Source organism: Piliocolobus tephrosceles, chromosome 10 (assembly GCF_002776525.5).
Source record: "Piliocolobus tephrosceles isolate RC106 chromosome 10, ASM277652v3, whole genome shotgun sequence".
In the NCBI taxonomy this organism is placed as follows: Eukaryota; Metazoa; Chordata; class Mammalia; order Primates; family Cercopithecidae; genus Piliocolobus; species Piliocolobus tephrosceles.
Genome location: NC_045443.1, coordinates 37,023,916 through 37,039,261, shown reverse-complemented (window position 1 = coordinate 37,039,261; position 15,346 = coordinate 37,023,916). Strand labels below are relative to the sequence as shown.

Below are 15,346 nucleotides of genomic sequence, written 5' to 3'. Positions count from 1 at the left end.
TGTTATGTTATGTTATGTTATGTTATGTTATGTTATGTTATGTTATGGTATGTTATGGTATGTTATGGTATGCTATGTTATGTTGAGACAGGGTCTGGCTCTGTTGCCTAGGATGGAGTGCAGTGGTACAATCTCAGCTAACTGTAACCTCAACCTCCCGGGCTCAAGTCATCCTCCCACCTCAGACTCCCAAGTAGCTGGAACAATAGGCAGGTACCACTATACCCAGCTAATTTTTTGACTTTTTGTAGACATGGGGGTGTAACTACGTTGCTCAGGCTGGTCTTAAACTCCTGGGCTCAAATGATCCTCCCACCTTGACTTCCCAAAGCACTGGGATTACAGGCATGAGCCACTCTGCATGAAGCTAGGACTACATGTGTGTGCCATCATACATGAGTTTTTGCTTGTTGTTTTGTTTTGTAGAAATGGAGTCTCACTATGTTTTCCAAGTTGGTCTCTAACTCCTGGCTCAAGTGATCCTCCCACCTCAACATCTCAAAGTGTTGGGATTACAGATGTGAGCCACCATGCCCAGCCTCTTATTATTTTTATTCAGACTTCACTATACTTTTTCCACCGTGACTTGATGAGTTTTACCTTGAGGTTTTTATCTACGCATTTGCATATCCAGCAATAACCTTTCATATTCTTCTCCACCAGTCATGTACATTCCATTATTAAATTTTCTGCAGAAAGCCTAACACAACTCCACCCGTGCACTAGATACTCCTTCAACATGCAACCTCTTGGTAAATGCATAGTCTTCATTACCTTATTTTGCTCTGGCACAAATAAGGTACATACAATAAATTCATCCACAAGATTTATTCAGCAGTTATTATTTGCTAGGTATAAATAACCTCTGACAACTGGGATAAATTCTTTAAGTCTAATACATCATCCTTGGATTTAAGATTTTGTTTTGAAAAGAAAAGATAAAAATAAGCATATGAAGGCCAAAAGAATATGGAAAGAGAAATAAAGTAAAAATCCTGTTGTATAGGAAGATTTGGATAAATGGAAAGAAAAGCAGAAATGATTTCCTGTGGGGAATGCAGTAAAGTTGTACCAGGTGCTTTTAGGTATGTTGTTTCCTTAATGTGGACTTAGAAGGGGAAGTTTCTTTTTAGTTCTTCAGTATTTTCAATTAACATTGATGCAATAATCTGCATGCAAAAGATGCACCATAAAAATGTATTATATTATTGATGGAAAAATTTAATTATCTTTAATATAGTAGAACTACTATTTTAATTTTTGCTTGCTTAAAAGAAATTTGACTAAATTTAAATAATTAGATTGTTTATGTGATTTTAATGCATAAACATAATGGTGCATCAAAATGGGTGACACGTTCAGTTCTTTTTATGTTGATTACTAATTAGTATTAACTTAATCTTAACAGTCAACAAATTGACTTCAATTCATAGGCAAGTGGGATATTAAATACAGTAAGGGTTAAAAAGTAAATTATTGGCAAACGTAGTACTTTACTGATTATTTACTGATAATAATACTGATTATTAAATACTGAAATTTAATATTTGTTAAAAATATTAAATTTCTAGAAAATAGACATAGTGCTACCTGAATGCTAGTATAAACTCTAACACTTATACAAATAATACAAATCTGAAATATAAGCAATGAACTTAGTATTTATTGAATACACACTGTATGTAAAGCAATGAGCTAGATATTCTGAATTATACAAAGACGAACACTGTACATGGTTATTTTCACACAACTCACCAAGTATACAAGAGATATGTATATATTTTCATGAACTGACAGAAGAAGTAAATCTTAATTTTGTTTGGAGGTGTGCGGAGGGCTTTATTAAAGAAAGGCAATTTGAATTATATTTTGAAGGAAGAGCAGAACAATCAGACAGATATGTGTTTGCATGGTTCAGAAGGGAAGAGAGAAGGAAAGAAAGACCACAGTACTATACAACTTTGGCCAATAGCAACTCATGTCAGTGTAAATGGCACCCACAAAAGTGTGACGTTCACAGCCTGCATAGCCATGTGTGGTAGCCCTCAGAGGAGAACTTTGTAGGCGAAGAAACCAAAACCATGGAAAAAAATGGTTAAAAAATTATCAAAACATTAGAACTATGTGTTATGTGCAGTGTATCTGGAGAACAAGTTGTAGAGATGCCTACTAAGGGACACATTTGAAAAGTTATTTAATCAACTTAACAAGATAAGCCAACAGATGAAATGAAAGATTAGACTGGATAACACCTAAAGGACCCTATTACTTCTGGAATTCTATAAATCTAAATCCCGACTACAAGACACAAGCAATTACAATAAACTGGTAAATTTCCATAGTGAAGAATAATATGATGTAAGTAAGAGATACACAGCTACACTTGATAAGAATAATGAGCAAAGACACAAGTGAGGCCTTTAATATTTACCTGACAAATTAAAGAAGTTCCGTCCTTTGCTTGATTGGCATCTGCTCCCAATAGAAGCAAGCATTCAACCATGATGCTGTTATTCTGATCACACGCTCTCTCTAGCATCACATTTTTTAAGTCATCATCCATAGCTACTTTTGCAAAACACTTGCAACAGAGGTTTAGAAACTAAAAAGAGTGGAAATGAGAATTAGAGTCAGATAAATACATAACATTTAGGATGCAAGTGGAAAACATTGTACCTGTTGATCCTTTTGTTCCACGATATTGGAAGATATTTGATGGAATATTACTAAGTCAAACGAATAATGCACCAGCAGCTTAGAAAAAGATGCTGACAATTTGAGGATTGCTAAGATTGTCTGAAATCCCTAAAAGTATAAGAAAAAAATAATAAAATAAGCAATTACAGGCAAAAAGAATAAACAGTATAAAGCATAGTGTGTATATGAAACAGTACCTAGGATGTTCATTTAACTATAGATATACTGGGTTGGTGCTTGAAAGTATTTATCCTGTAAATAAATACTCCCTCTCTCTCTCTCATGACTAAGAAATATAGCAGGCACAAAGAATAAAATGCTAGTTAACCATCCAGTAGCAAAGCAGAAAAAAGAACTAATTCCCTCAAATTTGGTTTTCAAAGATGCTTGTCTAAAGCCATAGTTGTAGGATGAAACCCAGATATTAAACAGGATTAAAACAGTTGGATCAGCAGAGCTACACATCCAAATAGGAAAATAGAGTAAAAATTTTTATTATAATACGAACAGTAGGTTCTCTAGAGAGCCTAGTATATCCCCCAACTTTCTGTGCTGTCTTCTGAAAAGTTTACCTCAAAAAGGCTAGTGTGGACTCTTAGGTTTCATTTATGTTGAGTGTAATAGAGAAGCATTGAGGGCACTCTGAGGATTACATTATAACAATAAGTTATTTATAAAGAACACCATTACTTTTTTAGAACCACCTTAAGCACATTCCCAGAGTCTGTCCTCTTCACCCATGTGATGTTTTAATGAAAGATTGGGATTTGACTTTAGTATTATTTAGCTTGGGTAAACCCAAAGATCATCTTAACTTTTTAACATTTTATTACCTCTAAAATTATATATTAATAAAATTGGCCAGGCACCATGGCTCACACCTGTAATCCCAGCGCTCTGGGATTGCTTGAGCCCAGGAATTTGAGACCAGCCTGCACAACATGGCAATCTTGTCTCTATGAAAAATATTTAAAAATTAGCTGTGCGTGCACCTGTAGCTACTCAGGAGAATGAGATGGATCACTTGAGCCCACCCAGGAGGGTGGGCCCAGGAGGCAGAGGTTGCAGTGAACCGAGATTGTGCCACTGCACTCTAGCCTGGGCTACAGAGACCCCATCTCAAAAAAAATTTAAATTAAGTTAAATCATCTAAATATTAAAATTATTACTTCAAACTCTTATGATGCTGAGTTTCTACAAATACTAATATTTGATAAGCAAAGTAGCCTTAATTTATGTATGTCTGAGGGACAGGTGGTCTACCTGCCTCCAGAGCCAAAGGTCCCTGAAAACGAGTGAATGCTGCAGCAGAGCAGGTCATGCAAATGTGCAGAAAGCACATCAATCGAATTAAAAACTTTTAAACACTGAACTGAAGGCTGGGTGCAGTGGCTCATGCCTGTAATCCCAACACTTTGGGAGGCCGAGGTGGGCGAACCACTTCAGGTCAGGAGTTTGAGACTAGCCTGGTCAACATGGCAAAACCCCTCTCAGCTAAAAATACAAGGATCAGCCGAGCATGGTGGTGCACACTTGTAGTCCTAGCTACTAGAGAGGCTGAGGCAAGAGAATTGCTTGAACCCACGAGGCAGATGGTGCTATGCACTGAGATTGTACCACTGCACTACAGCCTGGGCAACAGAGTGAGACCCTGTCTCAAAAAATAAAACAAAACACTGAACTGGACAAATGAAATATGTTGGCAGGACAGATTTAGTTCATAACCTCTACTGTAGAGATTCTAAAATGTATGCCTAGGCCAATATCTTGAATTCCTTACAAAGATAGTTATTATATATCATGTTTTAAATTTTGCTTGATGAAAAATATTAAAAACATTTTTTCACTGCAAGGAAAAAAATCAACAAGTCAAATTACTAGAGTTAAGCAACCTACAATAAAACCCAGAGAGTGACAAACTTTGGAATATTTATAAATTCTATTTATCTAAAATCTAAGTGAATAAATTCAGCTAGCTGGGATTTCTTAGCACAGTCTCTGAACTTTTATGGGCAAGACAAATGGTGAATAAACATGCTGACTTTAGAGATTTAATAATGAAACACTGGATCTTTAGAGATTCAATCCGATTTTCTTTGCTTGTATAATTAAAATAACTACAAAATGATAAATGGTTTTCCATTAACTAGAATACCCCATTCATGCAAAGTGGGAATTACACAAACTGCTCCAAAAGTGAAATTTGCACAAGTTCCCAAATTCTTTCCAAGATAATGCACATACTTCAGTCTGTACTTCAGCAACATCCTTAAATCGGTATAAGCTGGAAGCCAGAATTTTTGCCAGCAGATGTCCAGTTCCTATGCATAAATTCTTCTTTGTAATCAAGGATCCTATAAGACTTAAACCCAGACACTGAATTTCTAGGAGAAAAAAAAAAAAAAAAGAATTGTTTTAAATCTCAAAACTGAAGAAAAATATTTACAGACATCCAGTCGCCAGCTAATGGCCTACAAAAATCTATTCTAAATCCAGAATTCAAATTGTACTGACCTTGGTCATCTGGATACATCTGCAGTGTGTGAAGCACTGAATCCATAGCACCTTCCAGGGATAACACCTCTAATGCATCAGCAAAATGTGCAATAGAATAAATTACTTTTAATCCACATTTCTGAATCCCAGGATTTCCAATGAACTAAAATCAAAAGAATACTTGCTCTTAAAAATGAGATCTTAATACTTACCTTAGTTAAGACCAGTTATAGACTGACGAAATATAAATCAATTAATCCAAACACAAATTAGTATCCTTGATTTTGTTTTCTATAATATTAATTACGTTTATGCATTATGAAGAATAAGAGTTAGCATTTTTACAATTAATGAGAGCTTGCTCTGTGCCAGGCATTGTAATAAATACTTTGTAGGCACTTTCTTTTCATAATCTCATGAAATCCATACTGATATCATTCCTATTAGAAGAAGAATTCACTGAGGATTAGAATGGTTGACAACTATTCTCAAAGTCCACACTAACTTAATAGTTAGTAAAATGTAATAACCAGTAAAATGCAATGCTGCCTCTCAACAAAGAAAATATTGATAATTACTCTTTACTGCAAGTTCTTTGCATGCCTTATTTCATTTGTCTCCTCGACAGCTTCATGTAATAGGTTTGCCAAACTTTACAGATGCAGAAACAAGAGCTCAAGTCACAGAACTAATACGCACTGGGCCTGGGACTTGAATATAAATATTTCCACCTTAAAAGCCCAGGATCTTAATTACGACATCATCCAATCTCTTTAATCTGAATTTCCTCCAGATGCTTTTTGACATTATAAAGGCATTTTAATACAGGTCACTTCTTTGTCCAGACCATCCTACTCATCAACCAAGAAGAAAATGCAACATACATCTAACTCTTATTCTGGTCATCTCTGCCTTTTCACACACAAGCAATACGCTCCAAACATCTACCTTGGTGTGAATGCTCAACTCATAGATTTTCTTTCAAAAATTATAATGCCATCCTTCCCAGGAATTTTGCTTTCATTTAGATGATGTTTTGCAGACACTCGTTTCATGGTACCTCCACTCCAAAGACGTGATGGCCTCCACCACAGATAATCCAAAGAGCTGAAATAGCTTCAAGCCGGATGTCTTTGACCGAAATCTTCTGCCTTTCAAGCTTCCTCATTTCTGTACTCTCAGTGAACAGATTTCTATCCCTTTCTCAGTCTAGTCCCCTAATGCCTCTCAATTATCTTTATTCATCATCTTCTTTACAGAGGCTGAGAAGTATCAGTTTCTCACCCTGTGTCCTTCTACTTCACACTTTAATTGCTCAGCTTGGACATCATTTCATGTATCATCTTAATAAGACATTGTCTCCCGTGACGTTTTTGTTTCCTGTCACTGTTTCCATAAACACATCAGCTTGGAGGCCAATTAAATTTGGGTTTAAATTCTGCGAATCTAAGAACCATTAAATAAATCTGAGAACCATTAAATGAATGAAGTAACAATTACTCAGACAATGACTACTAAGAAGTGGTAAGTAAAAAGTGATACTTCTATTTAAGAAATATAAAGAAATTCAGAGTCGTGCGAAGTGAAATTGGAAGGCTGGTTTGCTGTGTGTCTCAGCTCCCTCATCTCTAAAACAATTCTCCTAATGCAGGCTGTGATGAGGAGGAGATGAGATGGCTCTGTCCATGGAACAGACCTGGAGAGAGCAATCATCACAGGTCAGGCCTGAAGTTAAGTGCTGTCCTCAGAGATGAAAAACTTCACAGTTAATGAGAGATTTTCCCTTAATCGGTCCTCTCTTTCCTCAAGTTACCACTTTTCCTTTATTTCTAAACTTATTAATAGAACAGTCGACTCCCACTACCTCCACATTCGCCTTACCCTTTAATTTCCTATAATCAGACTTCTTTCCTAGCCATTCTGAACATAAACCAAAGAAAAAAGTCCAATAACAACTTAATTGGTGCTTTTCATCCCTTAATTTCCATGACACAGTACTCCCCTAATTATTCTCAATCTTTAAAACCATTCCTTTACCCATCTTCTTTACAATCTCTTCTTTCACCTCCAAACCTTGCCCAAAGTTCTTTCTATCTTCTATTCATGGGTGGGATTTCATACACTAAGATGACTTCAAGTCGTAATAACAATAGCAATGACCACAATGACAATGCCAAAACCTATGTAGCACTCGCTCTGTGCCAGACATTCTTTTAAGTACTTCATATGTATCCACCTTCTTAATCCTCCCAAAACCTTTGTGATGTAGACACACTATTGTTTTCCTGATGTACGAATGAAAAAAATTGTGACACAGAGACATGTGAGCACACAAGTCAAAGCACAAGTTTAAACTCTCTAATGTTCTAAGCCCAAATTTATTTTTGCTTGATACCAGTATCTTAAATTCAAATATTCAAGGCCAAAACTTAGTATCTTCTACAAAACAAAGTCAGATTGTCATTCTGAACTTTCTGTTTGATTAATAGGACCAATATTCCTGTTTGACAGGCAAGGCCAGCTTCACAGGTGTGTATTTGTACAATCATATACGGCTTCATGCTCACAGAGCACTTGCTTCAATGCTCCGTCGTCACCCTTGTAAAATCCTTAATAATTTTCAAACAAGGAGAGTGCATTTCCATTTTATTACACAATTACATATCCACTTCTGCTCCCAAGCTCAAAGCGTATCATAAGCTTCTTTTTATGTTAAAATTATATCAAATTGATATTTATAAAGCACCTACCTTTGTCCTTAATAGCTCTACATCTAATGAGTTTCTACTCATTTACTGGTCCTTTTACCTGGAACTCCCCTAGGCTCTAACCATTTCAGTCCAGGTCAATGATGACTAATGACTTGTAACAGATAATCTCTGATTTGTCTATGCAAAAAGAGAATTCAGAGTATCACATGATAACATGTGATGGTGCATTAATAAACTCATAATTTTAAATATGAGTATTTGATTTTTAATAGCTAAGTAAATGTTTAAAAATTAATATTATATATACATATATGTATTATATAGGCATGACTATCATGATATTTACAAACCTACAATAGAATTTCCTTCAGTTATCTAATGCTCCATCTTGCAATAGTAACATATTGCACTGGTGCTCAAATAGGGATTAAAATCAATTTACTAGTGTCTACTTAGAAGGTGTTTTTCAAGTGAAACTCTGGAGATGCCAACAGAAGGATGGCAGCATCCTACCACCTATGCTTTATTACTCTCCAAGTTTTTTTCAGAGAATCCAATGGTTTCTCTAATGAGTGAGCTTGCCAGCTCAACGGAAAAATACTCACGCTGGCCTCTTTCCTAGCTACTAGGTAAGTAGATTAGCCAAAGAAAGGAAAACAGACTCACGTTCCCAGATAATTTATGTTTTGTTTTCTCCCTTTCTCCTTTTTTTCTTATAAATCCCATCTCTGATTTTGATAAATAAGCTAAATGTTTGGAATCATCTCCCTTGTCTATAAGTAAGTGGCATGGTGATAGTGTCTCTGGATTAGTCTTTGAAAAATTAAAAGACTAAGGCAAAAGAGATCCAACATCATATGACCGATAGCCTCAAAGAAGAGAGCTAAAATAATGAAAGAGAAAAATACAGATATTTAGGCTGGTCACGGTGGGGGAGGTCGAGGCAGATTGCTTGAGTCAAGGAGTTTGAGACCAGCCTGGGCAACATAGTGAGACCCTGTCTCCATTTTTGTATTAAAAATAATAATAAGTAAGTATATCCAGTTCTACTTCCAAACTCAAAATGCACCACAGGTTTATTTTCATGCCAAAATTACATCGAATTGATATTTATAAAGCATCTAACTGTATCCTTAATATCTTTACCATGTATATGTATATGAAATATACATGTGTATAAAGATGCAACTCAATAAAACTTTCCAGGAAAAAAAGTTGAATGTATAGCTAGAATGAGAATACCATATCCCAGGACTAACATTGAGATATATCCTACTAAAGTGGATGGATTTCAAGAGAAAAAATTCTTTCAGCGCCAGGCAAAGAATCCAAGCACTTAACAGTAAGAAACAAATGAAGCTGGTCTCAGACTTCTCCACTAAAACATTCAGTACTAGAACACAGTGAAATGCCTACAAACACTTCAGGGAAAAAAAAAAAAACCACAATATTTTATAACCAACATAACTTTTTTTAAGAGTGCAAAATTTATAAAGGCAAAAACAGCAACAATGAAATATAAACATTAGATATTCAAGAAATTAAACTTTTCTAAAGAAATTCAGACAACTAAAAGATGAATGGAAAAACAATAACAAAAGGACTTGAGATGAAGACTGATCCCAAATAACTGTAGGAATAAGATAAACACAATCTTAGAAAGCATAATTAGAAAGCTGCATATAAATATTATCTACTCTGCCAATGTGGAATTAGTTTATTGAAAAAAAGTAGGTTGGAAAACAGGAGATATCAGAAGTGCAAATACTCTCATCTTATATAGCCAGGGGTCAAAAGATACTTTTAAATCTAACAGTAATAACATTAACATTTATTGAGTGCGTACTATGTGTCAATCATTATCCTGACACTTTTGCATGAATTATCTTATAAAATCTTCAATGACTCTAACTGAAAAATCAGTTATTATCTCCATTTTATACATAATAAAACCAAGACATTAAGTACTTGTCCAGGGTGCATAGTCTGTAGGTAGTAGTGTCAGACTTAAATTCAGATATCTTAATTCCAGAAACCACAAATTTAGCTATTAGAAAATTTTACATAGCTAAAGCTATAAAAGCGAACATATAATTTGCTACAATTGGGTGATAAAAGTAAGGGAGAGGACATAAAGCAGTGGAAATATATTAATTTCAGCCAAAAGGGTGCATAAGGTGTCAACACACAGGAAGAAAAAAACGAATACCTGGGGAATACATTCATACACATAGAAAATTGAAGATTTTTCCAAAGCAGCACATTAGGAATCTCACCTCATTGTTTTTTAACATTTACGTAGGATGATATAATTTGGAAATGGTATAATTTATCTGATTAGTCTCTATTGATGGGTACTGCATTGCCAGGAACAATTAAATTAAGCTGCAGTAACAATTCTCAAAATTTTATGGGGTGCAAAAATAATAAGCTCCATTATTGCTCATGCTACTTATGTGTTGCAGGTCAGGAGGGAACTCTGCTTGTTGTAGTCCCTCAGGGACCTCCACTGACAGAGCAACTACTATCTCAAACACTGCAGGTCAACGTACCTGAGACAGTGCTCCCTCCATTTACAACTCCCTGACCAAACTTAGTCACATGCTTCAACCTAACTACTAAATCCTATGCCAGAATCACCAGAAGGTGGAGAACTAAAAATATTTGGCAAACAGCATGAATGATTACCATGTAAGCTTTTAGTTTGTTGCCACATTTTCAATTACAAATCATGCCACAGTGAACATTCATGTCTAATAATCTTTCTGTACATGAGCAAGTATATCTACATTAAAAATTCTTAGAATAAAATTGCTGATCAGAAAATATGGCATTTTAATTTTGATAGATATTCCCAAATTTCTCTCCAACAAGCTGTTTTGTTATCATTTACATTAATAACAACTATAGTTGACACTTTTATTGTATACATATACCAATTTCATTATAGATTATAATCTCATCCATCTGTAATTTGTTTTGGCAAAAGGAGTAAGATATTCAGCTTCTTTTGCTTTTCCCAAATGGCTGAAGAGTTAGTTGTTCCAACACAAGTAACTGAGTAATCTATTTTCTTCCCAGCAGTCGAGGAATATCATAACATTACAAATTTTTATTTAAGTCTATTTCCTGAGCCACCCTTATGTGGCACTGATCTGTCTCCTCTAGTGCCAGTATCACACCATTATAATTACTAAAATTATATAATACATTTGATTATCTTTGGGAGTTAGGCCATATGAATTAACACTCTTGTTTAAAATTCTCCTGATTACTCATATGTATTAATTTTTTCATGCAAATTTTACACTAGCTTACTTAGTTCCAGAAAATACTATTGTTATTTTTACTAAGGGTTCATAAACATAGATCAATTTTCATTTTTAAAAATTTAGTCCTTTTATCAAAATAGAAGATGCATCTTTTCATATATTCAGCTACTCCTCTCTACCCCTAAGCTTCGTAGTTTTCTGTATATTCATCCTGTAAACCTTTTATAAATTTTACTTATATGCAATTTTTTGTTATTATTATTGGTGTTGCTTTTGCAGATGAGCTCTTTTTTTGACTACTGAAATAAATATATTCAATATTTAAGCTGAGTATATTTTGCTTCAAGGTTTTTGTGAAGCTCACAAGTTCTCTGATTTGTGCCCATTTCATCTGAAGATTTGTTTTACTTTACTGGATTTCCTCACTGAAGAGAACAGGAGTGTCATCACATATAAAACACAGATGCAGCCAAAATGTGTAGAGTCTATTTTCTGCTTTTTTCTCTGGAAACAATAATAGACAAATATATCTCTCTGGAACAGGTGACAAAGTCTTCATCTGTGGAAAAGCTAAAAGGATCAGGCATAAATGGAACATCGCTGTTCTAGACAGAGATTTTAACTTCAGCTTGAATTTTATTGCATTTTTATGTATCCAAACATGGATTCGCTTTCATAAATACTCTTCTTAGTCTCTGCTTTATAAATCAGAGTTGAATCTCAAGTTCTACCTTATTTGGAACTCTGCTCTCCAAGTTTAGATGTATTAAAATGTAATTCATTTTATCGTGTCTGCAATATTTGGACCTAAAACCTCTGATGCTTTGTAATTACTATTCAGAGTAAGACATGCAATCACAGAATTTTGAAGCTACAGTAATCACTCTCATCTCTTACAGCCATTTTTCTCAACCATGGTGAAGGATTAGAGGAATTACACTGGAGAGGTTTTTGAAATAAAATATCGTTACTTGTGTTTCTCCATGACCTTAACTCCCCACCTCTAACGATAATTAGTGCTGAGTGAAAGGCTGTCATTACTGAAGTACTGGCATGGGGGGAAAAGCAGTGTTCAACCATTTCTTCTCTGATGGAACAAAGTGATTTTCTCCACATCACAGCACTTACCTGCTCTCTTGGCTCCCGACTGCTGAGGTTACATCTCAGGCTTCTCTAATAACTTTAGAGAATGTTGGCTAACTGGAACCAGTTATATATACGGCTTTTTTGGTACCTCTTCCACTTTTCACCAACACTCACCATGAATAAAATTAACTGTTCCCTCCTCTATGTACTTAGCCTATGTTCACAATGCTGGTATCCCTCCTAAGTGCTCGTGTAGAACAACTGATTTTATGCACAGTTGTTACTCCTCTCACAATGAGGCAAGATAGGTATTAAAAGGAAGTAACCATGTCTTCAGGACGCGGCAACTGTGGCAATCTTACTGTCAACATAATAAGTTTCAGCATTCGCATTGTAGTCCAGCTCATTCAAGCAAAGGGAATTCTCCAGTAGGGAATTGCCCCTGTAGGGAGCATGCACATTTTGATTTTCCCTGTCCTCAGACTGACCCTTTGCTCATTATAATAGTAAAACACACACCGCTGGGTGGAGATTTCAGAGAGTTATGAGACATGGGATATATGAACAAGCATGTACAGCTACTGCACATGTGCACCCAGAGGACAACCTAGAATATGCTTACTAGTAACACCTCTTCCCACCTGCTTATGAAAAGTCATGTATGACTCCCACAAATGGAGTCTTCCTAGTGCCAGTCTATGCAGTCTCCTCCTTACTAGCAAGCCCGCCCTGAATTCTGTCAGGGTAAAAGTGTCTATTCCTCACTTAACCTGCAAAATATTCTTTCTTTTGCAATAAATTACTCGATGCTGCATCTCCTCTGCTGTGTGTCTCTTGTTTACAGAAAAGAACCGAGGTTTCACAACAGACATCAATAACCGGATTACGAGATTCAGGAAAGAAGGGTACAAAGCATTTTTATTTATCTTCTAAATGCCTAACAGCTTCCCTCCACATACTTATTTTCAACAAATATTTCTCAAGTTAAATTTAATCCATTACAACATAAATTCTTGCCATACGCAAGGATTGTATTAAAGTTTGAGTATAAATGACTCAAACATATTATAGGCAGTGAGTGACATTATAAAGTTCAATTTAAAATGAATTTTTAAGGGAGATCTCTTTGGAAGCTACTTTAATTAATTTATGACATTTATCAAAGTATATCAAATCACATGGAATCACTTCCATTAATTACTTTAAATAGGCTCCTCCTTTTATAAAAACATTCACACTAATCATGTCTTTATTCTTAACATCTTTAATAAAGAACCAATGCATCTTATGCAAAATTTCCAAAACTTAATTCCACCAATACTTTTTTGCATTACACAATTTAAATGTAATTCCCTTTTTCTGTTTTTCATATTCAGTATGATTTATTGATACTTTAATTATAATGTAGGAACATAGATATATAAATGCTAAAAAATAGAAACAATGTATACCAAATCATTTCAGAGGTTATCTCTTAGGAGAGCAATGAAAAGGAGCACAGGGAATCAAAGAAGACTTTACTGTTTTTGTTTGTTTGTTTCTGTTTTTGTTTTGGTTTTGAGACGAAGTCTCACTCTGTCGCCCAAGCTGGAGTGCAGTGGCGCCATCTCAGCTCACAGCAACCTCTGCCTCCTGGGTTCAAGCGATTCTCCTGCTTCAGCCTCCCGAGTAGCTGGGATTACAGGCACGCGTCACCATGCCCAGTTAATTTTTGTATTTTTAGTAGAGACAGGGTTTCACCATGTTGGCCAGGTTGGTCTTGAACTCCTGACCTCGTGATCCACCCGCCTCAGCCTCGCCATAGTGCCAGCATTACAGACCTGAGCCACCGTACCCAGCCGAAGACTTTACTTTTAACCCTGGTATGTCTTCATGGGCTAAACCATATACCATGAGACCAGAAAAGAAAGATAAGTAGCCGGAGAGGACAGACAGAGAAAACAGCAGCCATAGTACTCAGCATGACTCATGAGGTCTAGCTGCATATCTGGCTCTTTGGTTCTCTTTTTGGTTGAGCAAACTAGAGTGGATTTATATTGCTGGCAATCAAAAGAATCTTGTCTACATTTGCAATTGATAATACACTTAGCTGGACTTAGCTTAGTACGTATCTTTTCACTTCCCACATCTTATGTCTCTAACCACATGACTTCCTGCAATCATAGTAAACGCAGAATAGAAAACTTCGACTGAAAAAGCCCCTTAGTTCTCCAAATTTAATACTTTAGTTAACAGTGGAAAGACAGAAAACTTATATTCAACATACCCTGTTCAAAGCTGCTAGGACAGGTTTGTGAATATCATTCTTGAAACACTGTTTTTTAACCATATTTAGCTTACGATGAGATTCTGTATCCTCCCTGGATTCTTCTGGCATGCCTAAATGCACAGATAAATAAATAAAGAAAGACTTTTCTTATAAACATTTGAGTTAAACAGACTGCTACTTTCTAGAAATTGTCATAATTAATCGTACAATATATGTGTTGTACTTTTTTCTAGTACATGTTTCCTTACCAAAGAAATAACCAGAAATTTTAAGGAATCTATAAAGATAGTTCATCACTGAATATAAAATAAATATAATGTGTAAGAATGCTTACTGAATTTGAAGTAGCAAAAAATTATGATGGTGAAGCAATTTTCTGTGGCAAGCCATCACTTTTTTGTGTGAGTAGGCTGTGCTTTAAGATGCTGGAAGATTTGTATGCAACAATGGACAACTTGAGAAAAGTTCAAAGTTATTTGGACTACAACATAAAAAGGTCAGAAATGAAAAGTAGGCAAAAAAGAGTAGCTGGAATAATCGTGGCAAAAAAATAAGATTTGAGTTTCAGTATTAAAGTGGTAGAGAACATGTCGTTTTTTAGAAGAACTGTAAAGGCTATAGAATAGCATTGTTATTTTTAAAAAATCATATTCCTTATTAAGCTACACTATGGCTGAACTATGCTAAAAACACTACAAGTCAAAAATGTGGTAATATAACATATAAGTAAAAATATTATGAATGAATAATGTTTTCCAAACCTAAGATTATAGACATAACTGTTAACAAATAATCATTTATAATCTTCCACTTTA

The 15,346-nt window shown here is 35.2% G+C and overlaps 1 protein-coding gene across 1 annotated transcript in view; it reads right to left on the bottom strand.

The window, feature by feature from the left end:
- LRRK2 (leucine rich repeat kinase 2) overlaps positions 1–15,346 on the bottom strand; it is a 146,806-nt gene that overhangs the window by 95,085 nt on the left and 36,375 nt on the right. Inside the window, exons 14-18 of the mRNA XM_023182780.2 lie at positions 14,529–14,641; positions 5,212–5,356; positions 4,942–5,081; positions 2,677–2,805; positions 2,432–2,602 (exon numbers count right to left, since the gene is read on the bottom strand). Of these exons, the coding sequence (XP_023038548.1) occupies positions 2,432–2,602; positions 2,677–2,805; positions 4,942–5,081; positions 5,212–5,356; positions 14,529–14,641 (698 nt within the window). The remainder of the gene's footprint in view (positions 1–2,431; positions 2,603–2,676; positions 2,806–4,941; positions 5,082–5,211; positions 5,357–14,528; positions 14,642–15,346) is intronic.